Source organism: Sapajus apella, unplaced genomic scaffold (genome assembly GCF_009761245.1).
Source record: "Sapajus apella isolate SASKATOON/1434 unplaced genomic scaffold, GSC_monkey_1.0 scaffold81, whole genome shotgun sequence".
NCBI classification, from domain to species: domain Eukaryota; kingdom Metazoa; phylum Chordata; class Mammalia; order Primates; family Cebidae; genus Sapajus; species Sapajus apella.
This window is the reverse complement of record NW_022437021.1, coordinates 9,256,386-9,274,515: the sequence shown is the minus strand read 5'-3', so window position 1 is coordinate 9,274,515 and position 18,130 is coordinate 9,256,386. Positions and strand designations below refer to the sequence as shown.

At 39.5% G+C, this 18,130-nt stretch overlaps 1 protein-coding gene and 1 pseudogene across 1 annotated transcript in view; one reads left to right on the top strand and one right to left on the bottom strand.

Annotated features, from left to right (window-relative positions):
• The window catches only part of ABCB1 (ATP binding cassette subfamily B member 1), a 105,746-nt gene that overhangs the window by 5,820 nt on the left and 81,796 nt on the right, over positions 1–18,130 (bottom strand). Inside the window, exons 23-26 of the mRNA XM_032253036.1 lie at positions 11,869–11,969; positions 10,118–10,258; positions 7,026–7,182; positions 5,877–6,074 (exon numbers count right to left, since the gene is read on the bottom strand). Of these exons, the coding sequence (XP_032108927.1) occupies positions 5,877–6,074; positions 7,026–7,182; positions 10,118–10,258; positions 11,869–11,969 (597 nt within the window). The remainder of the gene's footprint in view (positions 1–5,876; positions 6,075–7,025; positions 7,183–10,117; positions 10,259–11,868; positions 11,970–18,130) is intronic.
• On the top strand, positions 12,498–13,495 carry LOC116533318 (annotated as a pseudogene).

The following is an 18,130-nucleotide window of genomic DNA, read 5'->3' as shown; positions in this document are numbered from 1 at the left end:
GCTGACTGTAAAATAAGACTATCCTGAATTATCTTGGTGGGCCTAATGTAATCATAAGGGCTCCTAACTGAGGAAGAAGGAGGGAGGAGAGTATCAGAGCAGTGCAGTGTGAGAAAGACTCAACCAGCCACTGCTGGCTTTGAAAATGGAGGAAGGGGCCACAAGCAAGAAAACAGATCATGCTTTGGAGCATCTGGAAGGAACACAGCACTGCTGACACCTGATTTGAGCCCACTGAGACCTATTTTAGACTTCTGATCTTCAGAAGTGTAAGGTCATAAATTGGTGGTATTTTAAGCCACTGAATTTGTGCCATGTGGTTATAGCAGCCAAAGAAAACTAATACAATGCCTAATACTTCTGAGATGTATCCTGATAGCCTTATTCTTATATCTCCATTTTTCAGAGAAAAAGTGGCCAGGATTAGAGTGGAAATAAATAACAACTATGACCACATAATAAGTTTGCTGGTCAGGAACTACAGGGGATGGATAGGTGAACAGGGGCAGGAAAGGGTGGACAGACATCCTCAATACTGAGCCCTTTCTCTATAATCTGGCTCCCTGGATTATTCTGCAGAAATCTGGGGAGGGCCCGTTACAGCATTGCTAATAACAAGCCCTACTCTGACGCAAATATGCCTGCCAGATAGGTCTGCTTTGCAAGAGAATTTTCTGGCATTCAAGTGAGAGAGCTGTACATCCCTTCTGAAGAAGGCACCAGTGACTCAGCTTTGAGCTTTTCTAATAGTAGTGACAAGCATGTACTGAGCCATATACTCTGTGTATTGCATGTGCCTGGCTGGGTGGCTCAAGGGGACAGCTGGTGAGTGGTAGGGTACAATCTTTGCTATAGGAATGTGGCTTCTGCTTGTGACACTGGCAGGTGCAGGGATGGAAGCTCTGCCATGACCTTATTAGTACCAAGCTGAGTTGCCATAGAGACTATTCCACACACGTACACTCCAGGCTTCCTTACAATGTTAATAAATGATGGTGGAAAGTAGAAGGTGGAGAGAGACTGTAAAGGCCAAACAAAGGTATGGCTAAACAGCAGATCTTGTTAGATAAAACACTGTACTTGAGAAGCAGAAATGTAAGGAAAGGAGGAGCTTTGTTTTTGTTTTTGTTTTAATTTTCCAGGTTTATGCCCCTGGGAGGAAAACAGACACTGCCTAACTAATATAATCACAGGCAAATCTGAATGATCTCAGCAAGTTATAATGAGTTTCTTCATTACACTGAATACACTCTTGGGCTTCCTTGTTCCCACATAATACCCTAGAATTGTAAACTATTTAAAACCTATGTTGATTGAAGAATTATTTTTTTAGGGAAAACAAGTTTAGAAGCCTAGAATGTAAAACAGATCAAAGCAGAGCTTCTTTGGCTGAGGAATGGTATTGGTTTGATGGAAGACCAAGGAACTCTGGGGAATCTCTGAGAACTGCTCAAAAAACCCTGGTCTAGATAAAAACATAACTAAGAAAGTAAACATGTTGGTAAGAAATAATGTAAGGCCAGATTAAAATGATTAGCTATCTCTATTGTAGACTGTTAAATCTATTGCTTGCTTTCATTAGCACAAAAATGTTAAATATGTATTCTTCTACGTGTATTTACTCTGAAATAATCGATTTTTAAAAATCAAGCACAGACAATGTTGTAGGTTCTGTAATAAGCATGTTTCATACAGTCTCTTATTTAACCTTCACAGCAACTCTTATGAGGTCACTGATATTAATTCCCATTTTACTGATAAGGAAATGAGCAAAGTTAAGTAACTTATCCAAGGTCACAGTTAGTAATTAGGGGAAAACTAGGACTGGATTCAAACAGTATAGGCTGGGTTTTGGTAACACTAATACCTCACAACTGAAAGATATTTTATGTCCTCGCTTGAAAGGGGAATGCACCCATCTTGGCCCAGGCACTTCTAACCAGACAATGGCAAGCATCTTCTAACTGTATTCTAAAGGAGGCTCTGACTGTCCTATATGGGAGAGACTGGAAAGGGGAGAAAGGAAAGGTCAGGGGAAGACTCAAATCAGGGATGATTTAACAGTGACGCTGATGAAGGTTACACTTCAGGAGCCCTCAATTACATGTAAATTCTGGGAAGTTGAACAGTGTTCTGGGTGGGACAGTGGCAAGGCTACAGTCAGGAAGCTCTTTCCTATAAGTGTTGATGATAAATTGCCTAAAAATGAAAGGTACCAGAATCTACAAGCTTCCAGTATTTGGTTGTGATTTCTTTTTATTTGAAGTAAATATCCACTTTTGCATCTAATTTTGCATTCAAAACTTTTCCTTTTCTTTAAGTTGAATCCCTAAAATTGTATAACCTTCAGGTCCCTCAAAACTTGGATCCTCCCATCTTCACAATTCTATAGCTTAATTTTTCAAGACTATCCGCAATTTAACCTAAATCTTTCTTCAAATTTACCAGTTCAGTAGATCTCAAATGATGGTTGGCAGCAGAATCACCTAGGAAAATTATAAAAATAAAAGGCCAAACCCTAGCCTACTTGAATAATCCAGGCTGGCTGTGTTTTTTACTAGCTCTTTAGACCATTCTGATATTCACCGAAGCTTGAGAGCCAACACTTCAGGTCGATGTTTTTCAATGTATGATTCAAGGTCCACTGATGGTCATGAGAATTTCCTGACTTCAGGGAGGTCCTCAGGGTCAAATTCTTTCTTTAATTCTTATGCTCAAATCATAGACTCATTTTTACATGGCAGTAAAAAATAACTAGTAGAAATCCACTGAGTTTCTCAGGGCTACTCATTGATGTCCGTAAACAAAATTTTGTACATTTACTAGAGTTTATTGCGGACACTTTCTGCTAAGAAGTCTGGCTGCAGCGCACCATCTGGCAGTATTTCCAGGCCCTAGTGCAAATGCACAGGAGAAGATAACGGATATTCCTGCATAAATGAGGATACTTTATTTTCAGTCTAATATCAAAATGTTCTGGGATGCTTACTGTCCTATGTACTCAACAGTCATTTTGTTATACTTCCGTGTCTGCCCTTTTGTACATCAAGGGATTAGAAGGCTAAAAACTATTTCCCAGTTTCCCTTGGTTCTGGAAGTAAGTTAGGGTCTACCAGGGAGATGCACAGTGTAAAATCTGGAAGGCAGACACCAACTCTCCTTCAGCAGCTGTAGTAAGCTAATGGCTTAACTAGTCTTTGACAAACAAGAATTTCTGCAACAGCCAGATTCTAGTCTTGGGTCTTTAAATTTGAACAGCTGTGACATCGGCATAATTATCTGCAGTTTCTTGGTTACAGAATCACAGCCGCGGTGCTGTGATTTGGAAGTCTGGGAGCAAGCAGCCACCTTTACTTTCACCCTTCCAGCTCTTCCAAAGATTTTGTTAGCATGTAATTCCCTCTACTTGAAACACTTAGTGCAGTTTCTTTTTCCTACTCTGAACTATAACTGATGCTATCCATGTTTTAACTTATGTTATACTTGTGTTTATGTACTTGCAGAATGATCATTACTTCTTCTTGTATCATTATTGTGCTGTATTGTATTGTTATTTTCAACTCCAACATTTCGTTACTACTAAGGGTTTTTCCTATTGGAAAGTGACTATGAGTACATTAGTGGATGGTGACATTTTTAAATCTTTCCTACACAAGTTATTATCAGAAAAGTTGAGAACCATTACTCAAACTAAACTCCCTATTTCAGCCAAAGTGTCCTATTGGCTGCACTGAGTACAAATCACTGATCACAGCTTGTATTTTCTCTTACATTGAATGTCATCCCTACTGTTCACCCACATGCAAATCCTTCTTTCTTAAGAACTAGCACTAGGCCTATCTTCTTTAATCTAACTCACGTAAGTCTGTGCCCCATCTCCTCAGTTAAAGTATTTGAGGGCAGATATCATGCCCTACAATTCATCATAGCACAATATTTAACACATTATTTATTAACTGCCTGTTTAGGGCCATAATAAGTATCTGAGAGCTAACATTTCCTCTTCTAATTGCTTCGGCTATCAGAGACATCTTCATTTAAAGTCTTGTTTTTAAGCTCACCACAAAATTGAAGGACACAATCAGAGTTCACAGAACATATAAAGCAAGAGAGTAAAAGTAGGGAACAAGCTTATGTAATGATTAAAGAGTAGACTGAATGAAGGCATAATTGTCTTTGAATACAGTAACAAATATTTATGAGTAAGAGGAACTGCTGTGAGGAAGTCAAAAGAGCCCTAGACTACAGGTTGAAAACTCTTTTCATTTCAGTCATTAAATGCTACTAACCTCCAACTGACTCGTACCAGCAGGTGTCCATTCTGATTGGTCAATGCTCATGCTGTTCCCGTTGTTAAGTATTTTAAATATCACTTCTCAGTACAACTAATTACATGCCTACATAATGAAAATGTCTTTATCTTAATTCTATTCCTTTTTAATTTGTCTTCTTTCCTATCCCCCTTTCCTATTCCCCATGATAGTCCTTTAAACTCACCACTCCCTGCCAGACACCTCTCTCATCCCCATCAACATCCCCTGACACATTTTAGTTCAGAAGACAAAAGGGCATAATTCCACATTCTTTATACATTTCCCAAATTTGATTCTACTTTTTTTTCTCAGATGTATTTCAATGCCCTCTCTCCATCAATGATTCTGTCTCATCCCCAGTCATAAAAATGCTCAAGAATTTATCTCCTAAACATTTTCCCTGGACTCTGTCCCCCAACTCAAGCACTGTCTTTATTTGCCTCTTTTACTTTCAATATTCTTGATAATCTATACTCACTTACATCTCCATTTTTCCTCCTAACCATACTTCAGCGACCCTTAATTGTTTTCTACCATCACTACTTCACTAAGAATATTTTAAAATGTGAGAAATAGCCCATTCATTGCTAGACTCTATCACGTCTTCTCAGTCTCCTCATACCATCTGTCATTGCTGACCACCATCTTTGAAACAGTCCCCATCCTCGGCTTTCATCTCACTCCTAGCACCTGTTCTGAATCTTTTTGGCTACCTCCATTTTTTTTTCTCTTTATGTTTTTTATTTTATTTTATTGTGTTTTAGGTTTTGGGGTACATGTGAAGAACATGCAGGATTGCTGCATAGGTACATACATGGCAATGTGGTTTGCTGCCTTCCTCCCCATCATCTATATCTGGCATTTCTCTCCATGTTATCCCTCCCCAACTCCCCACCCCCCACTGTACCTCCCCTAGTTCCCCCCTACAGACCTCAGTGTGTGATGCTCCCCTCCCTGTGTCCATGTGTTCTCACTGTTCAACACCCACCGATGAGTGAGAACATGTGGTGTTTGATTTTCTGTTCTTGTGTCAGTTTGCTGAGAATGATGGTTTCCAGGTTCATCCATGTCCCTACAAAGGACATGAACTCATCGTTTTTTATGGCTGCATAGTATTTCATGGTATATATGTGCCACATCTTCCCTGTCCAGTCTATCATGGATGGGTACTTGGGTTGGTTCCAAGTCTTTGCTATTGTAAACAGTGCTGCAACGAACATTCGTATGCATGTGTCCTTATAATAGAACGATTTATAATCCTTTGGATATATACCCAGTAATGGGATTGCTTATTGGTTCTTCTCAAGTCAGCTGAAACCGAAGTATGGCAGGGGAGATGCGTGGTAAAAAAAGGTGCTTGCAAAGGAGGATAGAGGCGTAGTGTTGAAGAGAGCCTGGAGAAGTTGGCTGGGGCAGATGACACCACTTGACCATATTTAGGCTGTCAGACTAAGTGGGGTTATTGTTTAAAGGTTTGAAAAAAACATGGCTTATAGTTGAGAATTAAATACAGTCAGACATTTGGATGATGAAAACCTGAACTGAATATGAAAGTGTGCTCACCACTTTCCCCGCCAAGGGGTCATAGAACCGCTCCAGGAGCTGGACCACCGTGCTCTTCCCACAGCCACTGCTGCCCACCAGGGCCAGCGTTTGGCCCTTCTTGACCTCCAGGCTCAGCCCCTGAAGCACTGGGATGTCCGGTCTTGAGGGATAGTTGAATACAACTTCATTAAATGTCACATTTCCTTCCAGTGTTTTCTGCAAAGTGAAGAATAACAGTACATTTGATGGCTGCAATACTGAAAATAACATGTATAGCTAACTCTCTTGATTATCAAGTATCAGAAGGTAATGAATTCGTATTATAATTGGCTTCACTTCAAACTGCTAGAATTTATTTATTTTTATTTTATTTTTTACTTTTTTGAGACAGAGTCTCACTCTGTCACCCAGGCTGGAGTGTAGTGGTGCGATCTCAGCTCACTACAGCCTCCGCCTCTCAGGTTCAAGCGATTCTCGTGCCTCAGCCTCCTGAGTAGCTAGGATTACAAGCATGCGCCACCACACTCAGCTAATCTTTTTTTGTATTTTTAGTAGAGATGGAGTTTCACCATACTGGCCAGGCTGGTCTCGAACTTCTGACTTCAAGTGATCCACCTGCCTTGGCCACCCAAAGTGCTGAGATTGCAGGCACGAGCCACTGTGCTCTGCCTCAGACTGCTAGAATTTAATGACATCTAAAAGAGTGAAAGCTTTCATAGCATGTATTAAGACAATATGAATATACAATACAGCTGCGATAACTCAAATCTGTTCCTCAGGAATACAATAACTTACATGTAATAAAATCTGGTGACTAGCCTGGGCAACATAGAGAGACCTTGTCTCTACAGATAATTAAAAAACTAGTTGGGCACAATGGCACATGCTTGCAGTCCCAGCTACTTGGGAGGCTGAGGCAGGCTCCCAACCCAATTAATAGGGTTTTCTTACAAAGTGGGCAGTATTCCTATTTCCCTATAATCTTTGCTAGGTAAAAGTACTGAATGTTCATGTATATTAGTAGCAGTTATTGAAAAGAATCTATGACCTAGGAAGTTTGATTTTATTATCAGCATATTTGAAAGCACAAATTGTATTAAGTTTCTACTTAGAATACTTTCATTCAGGAGTCAGGAGTAGATCAAATAGTTGAAACATCAAACTTACTGGCTTTAGGCCTTCGGTGCTGTAGCTGTCAATCAAAGGGGTTTTTTCAATGATCATGATGATGTGAGCTGCTGATACTTTGGCTTTGGCATAGTCAGGAGCAAATGAACTGACTTGCCCAACAGCCATGGCACCAAAGACAATAGCTGAAAATACTCTGGAAAGCACAAAGACAAAACATGTGCACAGTGTTACGACCACATCTAGAAAGCTGACATTCTTTTTTTTTTTTTTTTTGAGATGGGGTCTTGCTCTGTTGCCCAGGCTGGAGTGCAGTAGTACAATCTGAGCTCACTACAGATATGGCCTCCAGGGCCCAAGCAATCTTCCCACTTCAGCTTCAGGAGTAGCTGGGACTAAAACTATGCACCACCACACCCAGATAATTGTTTTATTTTTTGTAGAGATGGGGTCTCCCTATGTGGCCCAAGCTGGTCTCAAACTCCTGGGCTGAAGCAATCCTCCTGCCTCAGCCTCCCAAAGTGCTGGGATTATAGATGTGAGCCACCAGGCCTGGCTGAAAATGGACACGTCTATAACCAGAAAGCTTTGCCTCGAATAGTGATACAACAGATGGCCGGGTACAGTGGCTGATGCCTCTAATCCCAGCACTTTGGGAGGCCAAGGCGGGTGGATCACGAGGTCAAGAAATCGAGACCATCCTGCTCAATATGGTGAAACCCCGTCTCTACTAAAAATACAAAAATTAGCTGGGCATGGTGATGCACGCCTGTAGTCCCAGATACTCAAAAGGCTGAGGCAGGAGAATTGCTTGAACCCAGGAGGCGGAAGTTGTGGTGAGCCAAGATTGAGCCATTGTACTCCAGCCTGGGTAACAAGAATGAAACTCCGTCTCAAAAAAAAAAAAACAGATGTTAAAAAATAAAACAAATACATTTCCTTATAAGTTCATGTCAGTGTGATAGACTGATTGCAAAATGGCCCATTTTTTTCACCTCTCTCTGTATCCACATCTTCTTGCAATGTGACCTTTGCAGCACCCTTTGAATCTGGGCTGGTCTTGTGACTTGCTTTGGCCAACAGGATGTGGTGGAAATTACTTTTGCCAGTTCCAAGCCTATGACTCAGGGGGGGGCCTTATATCCTTTGTGAGCATGCATGCATGTGCTCTTTCTCTTCCTCAGAACACTGCCACTGTCTCAAACCCAGGGTATCCTGCTGGAGGATGAGGTGCACATGAAAGACAGCTGTGTGGATCCCAACCAACCAGCAACACACACAACCCACTACAGACACATGAGGAAGTCCAGCTGAGATCTACTATGCCTAACCCAGATCAGTAGAATTTCACAGCTAACCCACAGGTTTGTGGGAAAAAACATGTATGTCTCTGAGGTTTAATGGCTGGTTGTTACACAGCACTACTGTGATGATCAACAACGGGTACAGTCAATGATGTTGGAATTACATCAGATTCTTAAAAACCTGTGAACTGTGCAACAAAAAGAAAGTTCCTTACAGAATCAGTTATCATGTTGCTCCCAAGATGCACTGACATTCTTATTTATGGCATGGGAATCATAGCAACTTAAAGTTGGGAAGGACCTTACAGGTATCAAGTCCAGCTCTCCATGTTCATACCTGGACACCTCCCCTAAATTGGCTTCCATCCTCTGTTTTAGGAAGTAGCATGTTTGACTGTCTATTGTTTAAAAGTTCTTTTTCAAACTGAAGAAAAAATGTATCTCCTTTTACATAAGACAGGCCTACAAGTCTTGAAATATTGCAAAAACTTCTTTGTTTCTTTGATAACTCCTTTCATGCCCTTCTCTAGACACATTTATTAATATGTTTTTTTAAGCAGCAAGCCTGGAATCTACATAATACTTGGGAACCCTTCCAGAATACAGGGAATCCTTTACTTTCTTTCCTCTGGACTCTATGCCTATGTTTATGTAGCAGATGTTGTCATTAGTTTTTGGGGATTTTTTGTTTGTTTAACTAGCACTAAATAAAATACACTGATGGTTAATCTCGGCCTTGTGATCATTTAAACCTATGGGACCTTTTTCTAATGCACTGCTCTTCAGACAGTTCTTCCTTTTCCTTAACTTGGAATATTGACTTTGCAAACCGAAATGCCCCAATGTCAGCAACTTTCACCATTCAAGTTTTTGGAGTAAAACAATATATCAAATAATTATCTAATCAAAGCCCTAATGCCAGTGATGCTTGGTTTTGATCTCTAGGTCATAATCACCAATAGCACCTGCATATCATTTGTCCAACATACATCTTTAATGGAAATTTAGATGTCTTTTTTGGGGTAATCCTGAGCAAACTGTAATGCATGAACAACTCAATGTCTAAAAAGGACAGAAATACTATACTAACACATTACACTGCCAGGCTTATATGATTCTGGTTTAAATGTAAAGCTGTATTGATACTAATTATGTTACGTTATCAAGAGGCAGAACCTTACCCATCACCAAATCTAGAAGCTCAGAAAGATTACACACACTTTTGACCACCAAACTGTATATTTGGGTGCTTTCCTAGTATAATTAGCTTCAGGCTTATCTTCCTCTGACCAAGGTACGATTATCTACATTCAGAACAATGTGGCAGAAAAATCCCAATATAACTTTTCCTTTGTCATTTCTAAATTCATAAGGCGCTTACCTTCCAACTCTTCTCTTATCAAGGAAAAGTAAACTTATCCTGTAGTCTCCTGGGGCTTGCAGAACTTAGTACAACCCATCTGTACTTTACCTGCTCTATAAGAAAGTCCTTTAAAGGGAGCCAGTCAGACTGCTTGCTCAGGGTTAGGCTTCTTCTCAAATGCCAAGGCCTTCTCTAACTCTCTGAATAAAATCACTCCAAACAGTCACAGATTTGGAAAGGTCAGATATACATGAGCCAGCAGTGGGGAAAGAGGTTACTGTTCTTCCAAATGAAAGGAAGTGCTTCAGAGGTGGCACATGGAGACTCAGAGGCAAAATGCCGCTTTCTGAATCACCAGAATCTCTTCATGAAATTTCACAGTAGAGTTTCCTATCTAGACATGAAGCATGTTCGTCCCAGTTTTATTTTTTGAGTTTAACTATACATAATAGTGTAATACTTACAGCAGAACATCCTCAAAGCTCATGAGCCTATGTGCCACCAAGTAGGCACCAAACCGGAAACAGGCAGCATAGGAAAAATACATCATTGCCTGGGTGAAGGAAAATGTGATTCCAAAGATTTGTGCTTTCTTCAAAGAGTTTCTGAAAAAAAGACATTTAAAAACTCATTCCACTTTCATTTCTCAGTCCTTAAAATCTAACTTTTGACATGTTGGCAGTAGGGTACAGAGGCATGACCGACAAAGGTGGGTTTAGTTTCCAAAGAACTAAGTTTGGTCTTCACTTTACACTTACCAGCTGTGCAAATTTGGGAAACAGCCTAACCTCTGAAACTCAGAATCTTTATCGTTAATGTAAAATTAACTACACCTCAAAGTGTCGATGTAAAGAGAAAATAATTCAATGACTGTAAAGAGCTGGTTAGGGATTAATAAGTGAAAGTTCTCTCCCTTCTTCCCACTTTTGGACATACAACATGTAAGTACTCTATGTAAATATTCATTCTGCACATGTTTACCCAACACCTACAAGTTGCAGGGGCCATGCTGGGGGACACAGAGGAAACAGGCATGTTCTTGCTTTAGGAGACCTAAGAGTTGAGTCGAATCACTACGCAATGGAGGTATCTTATGAATGATCTGTTATGGGAAGAAAGGAGAAGGACTTAATTCTCTGGGGGAGCTAGAGAAGGTTTTACAAAGGGGTTGACATTCTAGAATCATGACATGGAGCTCAGTGATATGAAGGTGTCGGTGGAAGCAGGTTAGCGAGTGGGCAGCCCTGGGCTTCCAATCCCTCCTGCTACGAGATCATCTCTGCTTTTATCTTCGCCATGTATCAGGATTTCAAATAAAAATTTTTTTAGACAAAAAAGCTCTACCATCTTTTTTTTTTTTTTAAAAAAAAAGCTTAAAAACCCATCAATAAGGTCCAGCTCTCTTCTTTTATTATAAGAAATAGACTCAGAGAGGTTGGACTTGCTTATGTTCACACCATTTATTAGACTCCGCACTGGGATGACTGTGTTAAAGGAAGAAGGTCTGCACTGAAGAAGGGGTTAAAAGCAGAAAGGTAACCCAGGAACCGCCATCCTCTCCATGTACCACAAGTACCTCAAATTTCATGTTCCATAAATAACTGATTTTCAACTACAGCAAATTATAGGGTCATATCCTAACTGGACATCTGATAATTATTCTCAGCATCATGTCTCCCTCCCTCCCCATCAGTGACCCATTCTTTTTTTTTTTTTTTTTTTTTAAGACAGAGTCTCACTCTGTCACCAGGTGTCAGGCTGGAGTGCAGTGGCGTGACCTCGGCCCACCGCAACCTCTACCTCCTGGGTTCAAGCAATTCTCCTGCCTCAGCCTCCCGAGAAGCTGGGACTATAGGCATGCACAACTACGCCCAGCTAATTTTTTGTATTTTTAGTAGAGATGGGGTTTCACCATGTTGGCCAGGATGGTCTCCATCTCTTGACCTCATGATCCGCCCACCTTGGCCTCCCAAAGTGCTGGGATTACAGGCTTGAGCAGTGACCCATTCTTACAGGTTCTACCTCAGAGATGTCCCTGCCTTAGTTCATGGTGTTGTAATTTATCTCCTGCATAATTACAACTGTTTCCCAATGGGTTCCCTTCAAGTACTTTCTCCACTTGCTCCCTACCTTCGGGCTAAAGTAATCCTTCTGAAAACAAACATGACGACTAAAAATTCTTCACATGCCCCTTCCACTCTTCAGCAGTTATTACCTGTATGGTACCTGCAAATTCTGTGCATACATATGTTCAAACTTCTGCTCCTGGGTCAAAGAAACAACAGTTCGGAAGTTTTCTATTGCTTCAGTAGCAATCTGTAACAGAGGGCAGCAATTACCAAGAGGCACAGAAGTAAACAGTGGTAACTAATTTGAATTCTATAAAACAGACTAATAAAAATTTTATGATTACATATTTATTATTATGCATAAGCATTTTCTCTGTAGAAAAGGATACTAAGTAATTTATCAAATTGAGTTATGGATCTGAAAGGAAGATTGACTAATTCAAACTTCTCCTTTGCAGAAAGAGAAGCTAAGACTTAAACGGATTAAGGCACTGCTTAAAGCCACGTAGCTTTACATGCCTTCACAAAATTAACCTTAGAATTCACAGTACTTCACATATATTGCAGTGCTCATCTTCTATGAGGATCACATTTTAAGTTCACAGTTATTTTACACATATTTTTTAAATGTGATGTTTATATTTGGCTCTTTATCATTGCCATTTGTGACAACTGAAGGATGTCTGGAAAATACTGAAAGAATGAAGGCAATAAAAAGTATACTTTAGATACATTCATCGGCTTACTCCTTTGTGCCCATGGATGCCGCCGGGGAAGCGTCATTAAAGTCTCTCTTCCCCCTGCCATCATGTCTAAGTCAGAGTCTCCTGAAGAGCCTAAACTGCTGAGGAAGCTCTTCACTGGAGGGTTGAGCTTTGAAACAACCAATGAGAGCCTGAGGAGACATTATGAGCAATGCAGAAGGCTCACAGATTGTGTAGTAATGAGAGATCCAAACACCAAGCGCTCCAGGGGCTTTGGGTTTGTCACATATGCCACTGTAGAGGAGGTGGATGCAGCTGTGAATGCAAGACGACACGAGGTCGATGGAAGAGTTGGGGAACCAAAGAGAGTTGTCTCAAGAGAAGGTTCTCAAAGACCACGTGCCCACTTAACTGTGAAACAGATATTCGTTGGTGGCATTAAAGAAGACACTGAAGAACATCACCTAAGAGATTATTTTGAACAGTATGGAAAAATTGAAGTGACTGAAATCATGACTGAGCAAGGCAATGGCAAGAAAAGAGGCTTTACTTTTGTAACTTTTGACAACTGTGACTCCGTGGATAAGACTGTCATTCAGAAATACCGTACTGTGAATGGCCACAACTGTGAAGTTAGGAAAGCTCTGTCAAAGCAAGAGCTGGCTAATGCTTCATCCAGCCAAAGAGGTCAAAGTGGTTCTGGAAACTTTGGTGGTGGTCGTGGAGGTGATTTGGTGGGAATGACAACTTTGGTCATGGAGAAAACTTCAGTGGTCGTGGTGGCTTTGGTGGCAGCCATGGCAGTGGTGAATATGGTAGCAGTGGGGATGGCTATAATGAATTTGGTAATGATGGAAGCAGTTTTGGAGGTGGTGGAAGCTACAATGATTTTAGCAATTATAACAATCAGCCTTCAAATTCCGGACCCACAAAGGGAGGAAATTTTGGAGGCAGAAGCTCTGACCCCTATGGTAGTGGAGGACAATACTTTGCCAAACCACAAAACCAAGGTGGCTATGGCAGTTCCAGTAGCAGCAGTAGCTATGGCAGTGGCAGAAGATTTTAAATTACTGCCAAGAAACAAAGCTTAGCAGGAGAGGAGAGCCAGAGAAGTGACAGGGAAGCCACAGTTTACAATAGATTTGTGAACTCAGCCAAGTACAGTGGCAGCAGGGCCTAGCTGCTACAAAGAAGACATGATTTAGACAGATACTCATGTGTATGGGCAAAAAACTCGAGGACTGTATTTGTGACTAATTGTATAACAGGTTATTTTAGTTTCTGTTTCATGGAAAGTGTAAAGCATTCCAACGAAGGGTTTTAATGTAGATTTTTTTTGCACCCATGCTGTTGATTGCTAAATGTAATAGTCTGATCATGACACTGAATAAATGTGTCTTTTTTAAAAAAAAAAGTATATTTTCCACATTTGCATATTGTGTTTTTCCTAAGTGCATAAATATATTTAATGAGATTGTGATGAAACTCTATATTTAGCTCTATATCATCATTTTTTACCTTAATATCAAAAGCATTTTCCATGCTCATTAAATAATGAGATGCATAAGGAGTCCTTTAATATCACAAGCAATTAAGTATTCCTTTCTTATTAAAAATAATGCTAAGACAAACATCTTTATACCTAAACATTTGTCCATATTGAACTGGTTTATCAGTAAAATTTCCTAAGGAGAAATTAATAGGTCAAAAAAAAAAAACTTTTTTTGTTTTAGAGATGGGGTCTTGCACCATTGCCCAGGCTGGAGTACAGTGGCTATTCACAGGTTTAATAACCATAGCTCAATGCAGCCTCAAACACCTGGGCAAGCAATCCTCCTACCTCAGTCTACTCAGTAGCTATGATTACAGGCATGTGGTACCACAACTGGCTTGAATTAACTTTTTAAATTTTTTAAGGAATGTGGCACATACTATTAATTTGTTTTCCAGAAAGTTTTGGACTGGGTGTGGTGGCTCATGCCTGTAATCCCAGCACTTTGGGAGGTGGAGGCAGGTGGATCACCTGAGGTAAGGAGTTCAAGACCAGCCATGGCCAACATAGTGAAACCCCATCTCTACTAAAAATACAAAAATTAGCTGGGTGTGGTGGCATATCCCTTAATCCCAGGCTACTTGGGAGACAGAGCAAGAGAAGCACCTGAACCTGGGACACAAAAATTGCAGTGAGCCAAGATGGCACTACTGCACTCCAGCTTGAGCGATAGAGTGATGCTCCATCTTAAAAGGAAAGTTTCCATCATTTAATTATGTTGTAATTGAATGTTACTTCTAACGAAACAATTTGATTAGGAAACATACATCCTTCACCACCTCTAGAGTCTGAATAAAGGGATGTTGAAAATGCAAATAACACCAGTGTACAAGATGAGATTTCAATCTATATCAACCACACAGCCTTGAGCCACCATGCTGTCTCATTTTCCTCATTTGCAAAATGAGGAGGATGGACTATAAGGTCTCTAAAGTCCCCTTTAATACTATGATTCTAAGAGAAATATTTTCCAGAATCATAAGTCACAAGGAGAAATGACTCTCCATTGTTTAAGATGTTCTTCTTCTCTCTGGACTCTACACTGGTGAGAACAGATTCCAATAAAGACACATTTAATTTAGAGTGTTTTACAGATTTTAAATAATAAATGTGAAATTCCACTATTCCTCACTGAATCCTGCATAAATTACCTAACTTCAAAGCTAACAGCAAGCATTTCATAAGATATTAAGTCAGTTTTGAAGACTAATATCAAAAGCTATTAGAAGTAAACAAAATTAGCAGCATTCTTAGAAACAAAAACTTATTTAAAAATAAAGTTTAAAATATTATTTTTGCACTGACAGGAAAAGGATATTGAATTAAGTTTACCAAAAGCTACTTAGAAAGTTAGGAAAATGTCCAGATTTAATATATGTTAAAACATTTTATAAACTTCTTTTACACATTATAAAAATAATATATAGTCATTTTAGACAACCATAAAAGTGTAGAAAGCAGAAGATGAGAAAAAAAATTCACCTTCAAATTCCCAAAGACAGTCCTTTTGTCAGACATATTATAAATATTACTAAATATCAGAATTCAAACAGATAGGTTTTCCAGATTAATAAGAAAATTCAACAGACTATAACAATGTCTACTGAAAAACAAATTTTACTGTATATTTCAGTGTAATGGTTTTAAGAAATATTTTCTGTGTACCATTTTCTAAGGCAGGAGTGTCTTGTTTGGGATTGGTTTGTAAATATCATTGCTTTTTAGTGTGTATACAGCCCAATAAAAATGGGAGTTGGAGTCACACAGCTTGCATGGTGAGTAAAACAGTATAATAACTTCAGGACTGTCTTCATCTTGACGCACATTGAAGCAATTAGGAAAAGGCTTAATTAGCACCCCTCATGCTCACAGCTTCGTTTATTCCAAGAGTTCTAAACGGAGACTCAATAATTACCATGAGGAGAGAGAACTTCTAATTTAAGAACAAATAGCATTGAGTTTCCCTTGGAAACTGTCATGTACTAAATAGTTTTAAAGAAATAAAAATGTATGTTTGTAGAAAGAAAAAAAAAAAGACTCTTCACATTACTCTTCCTACCCTCAAATAAACTTGTCTATCACTTTTATTTATGAAAAGGAAAAGAGCATCTACAATGGACCCTTGAACAACATGGGGTTAGGGAGACTGACCCCTCTTGGAGTTGAAAATCCACCTATAACTTTTGACTCCCCAAAAACTTAGCTACTAACAGCCTACTGTCAACCAGAAGTCTTACCAACAGCCTAAACAGTCGATTAACATGTATTTTATACGTTACATGTAATATATATTTGTATTCTTACAATAAAGTAAGCTAGAGGAAAGAAAATGTCATTAAGAAAATCACGAAGAAGAGAAAATATATTTACTATTCATTAAGTGGAAGTGGATCATTGTAAAGGTCTTTAATCATCACTGTCTTTATACTGAATAGGCTAAGGAAAAGAAGGAAGAGGAGGGGTTGTTTTGCTGTCTCAGGATGGCAGAGCTAAGGAGGTGGAGGTGGTAGAAGGGGAGGCAGGAGAGGCAGGCACACCTGATGTAACTGACATGCATTGCGGTCTCTGATTGTTTTGCTTTTTCACTTCTCTAAAAACGTTTCAATATGGTACCAATCCTTCCTCCACTGTTTGCTTCAGTTTCAGTCCTATATCACAGAAGGGTCCATATCATAAAAGAAGTTTAAAGTAGTCCGAATAATTGAAACCCTTTTGCCAGATTAAGTAAAGTCAGTTTCATTTCTGGCAGTGCTTTTCCTGTATCTTCTTCCTCATTGTTTCGTACTGGTTTGGAAACACTCATCTTTATCAAGTCATCTTCTGTTAATTCCTCTGGTGTGATGTTTATTCGCTCTTGAATTTCTCCAAAATATATGCCTTGAAACCCTTCACTCATCACCTTTTTTTCATATCTCCTATCTCTTTTGTGATTTTCTTGATTGGCTCTGTCATAAATCCTGTGAAATCATGTACATCTGGACACAGTTTTCTTCAGCAGAAATTTCTTGTTTTAGGATTACAGACTTGCATGATGTTCTTCTCTATGGTGGTTTTCTACCACAGCATTGACAATCCTTTCCATAGAGTACTATGTGCTTTGTGATGGCCTTAAAAATCCTTATGAGTGGCCAGGCACAGTGACTCACACCTGTAATCTGAGTACTTTGGGAGGCCAAGGCGGGAGGATTGCTTGAGCTCAGAAGTTTGAGACCAGCCTGGGTAACATAGTGAGACCTCATGTCTACAAAAAAATTTATTTAAAAAAAAAAAACAGTTCTTATAACCCCCCTCATCTAAAGCCTGAATTAGAGACATGGTTGGGAGACAAGCAGGCCACTTCAATACCTTTGATGTTAAATGTATTAATGTTAAATTCATGAGTTCTGGGTGGCCAGGAGCATTGTCTAATATCAAAAGAACTTTAAAAGGCAGTCCCTTACTGTCTAGGTACATCCTGACTTAAAGGACAAAGCATCAATGTAATCAATCCAGAAAAAGTATTCTCATTGTCCCACACCTTCTTGTTGTACAACCAAAAGACTGGCAGCTGAGGTTTATCTTTTCCTCTTTTCCCTTCAAAGATCAGGGATGAGCAGCTTTACAAATAAGGGTATATCTACAGATATGGACTCATCATAAACCCAAATGCATTTATACAAAACAGTAGAGTTAGCCTATCACTTTCTGACATAAATCCTTGGACTTGCTTCTCTTCCTTATTAATAAATGTCCTTTGTGGTATTTTTTTTTTCTAAAATAGGGCACTGTTCAGGCAGATATCCCTTCCTCTCAATAATTTTTTTTAAAACCGCATTTAGGAACATTTCTGCTGCCTCTTCATTGGCAGAAGCTGCTTCTCCCGCTATCTCGACATTTCTTAAAGCCAAATCTCTTCTAAAATTATCAAACCATCCTTTGCTGGCATTAAATTATCCAGTTCTAGATCCTTCATCTTCCTTTTAATTTGAGTTGACTTTGCTTTTCCTCTAATCATATTAGAGTCTAAAGGTATGCCTTTCTTACAGCAATCCGGTACCCATGTAAAAGCTGCATCGTCAACATCAGATAAGGGTACTGTACAAAAAGTGCAAGGTTTTTGCACCTGCTGTTGTAGCTGCAGTGATGGCTTTTACAATTTTTTTTAAACAATGG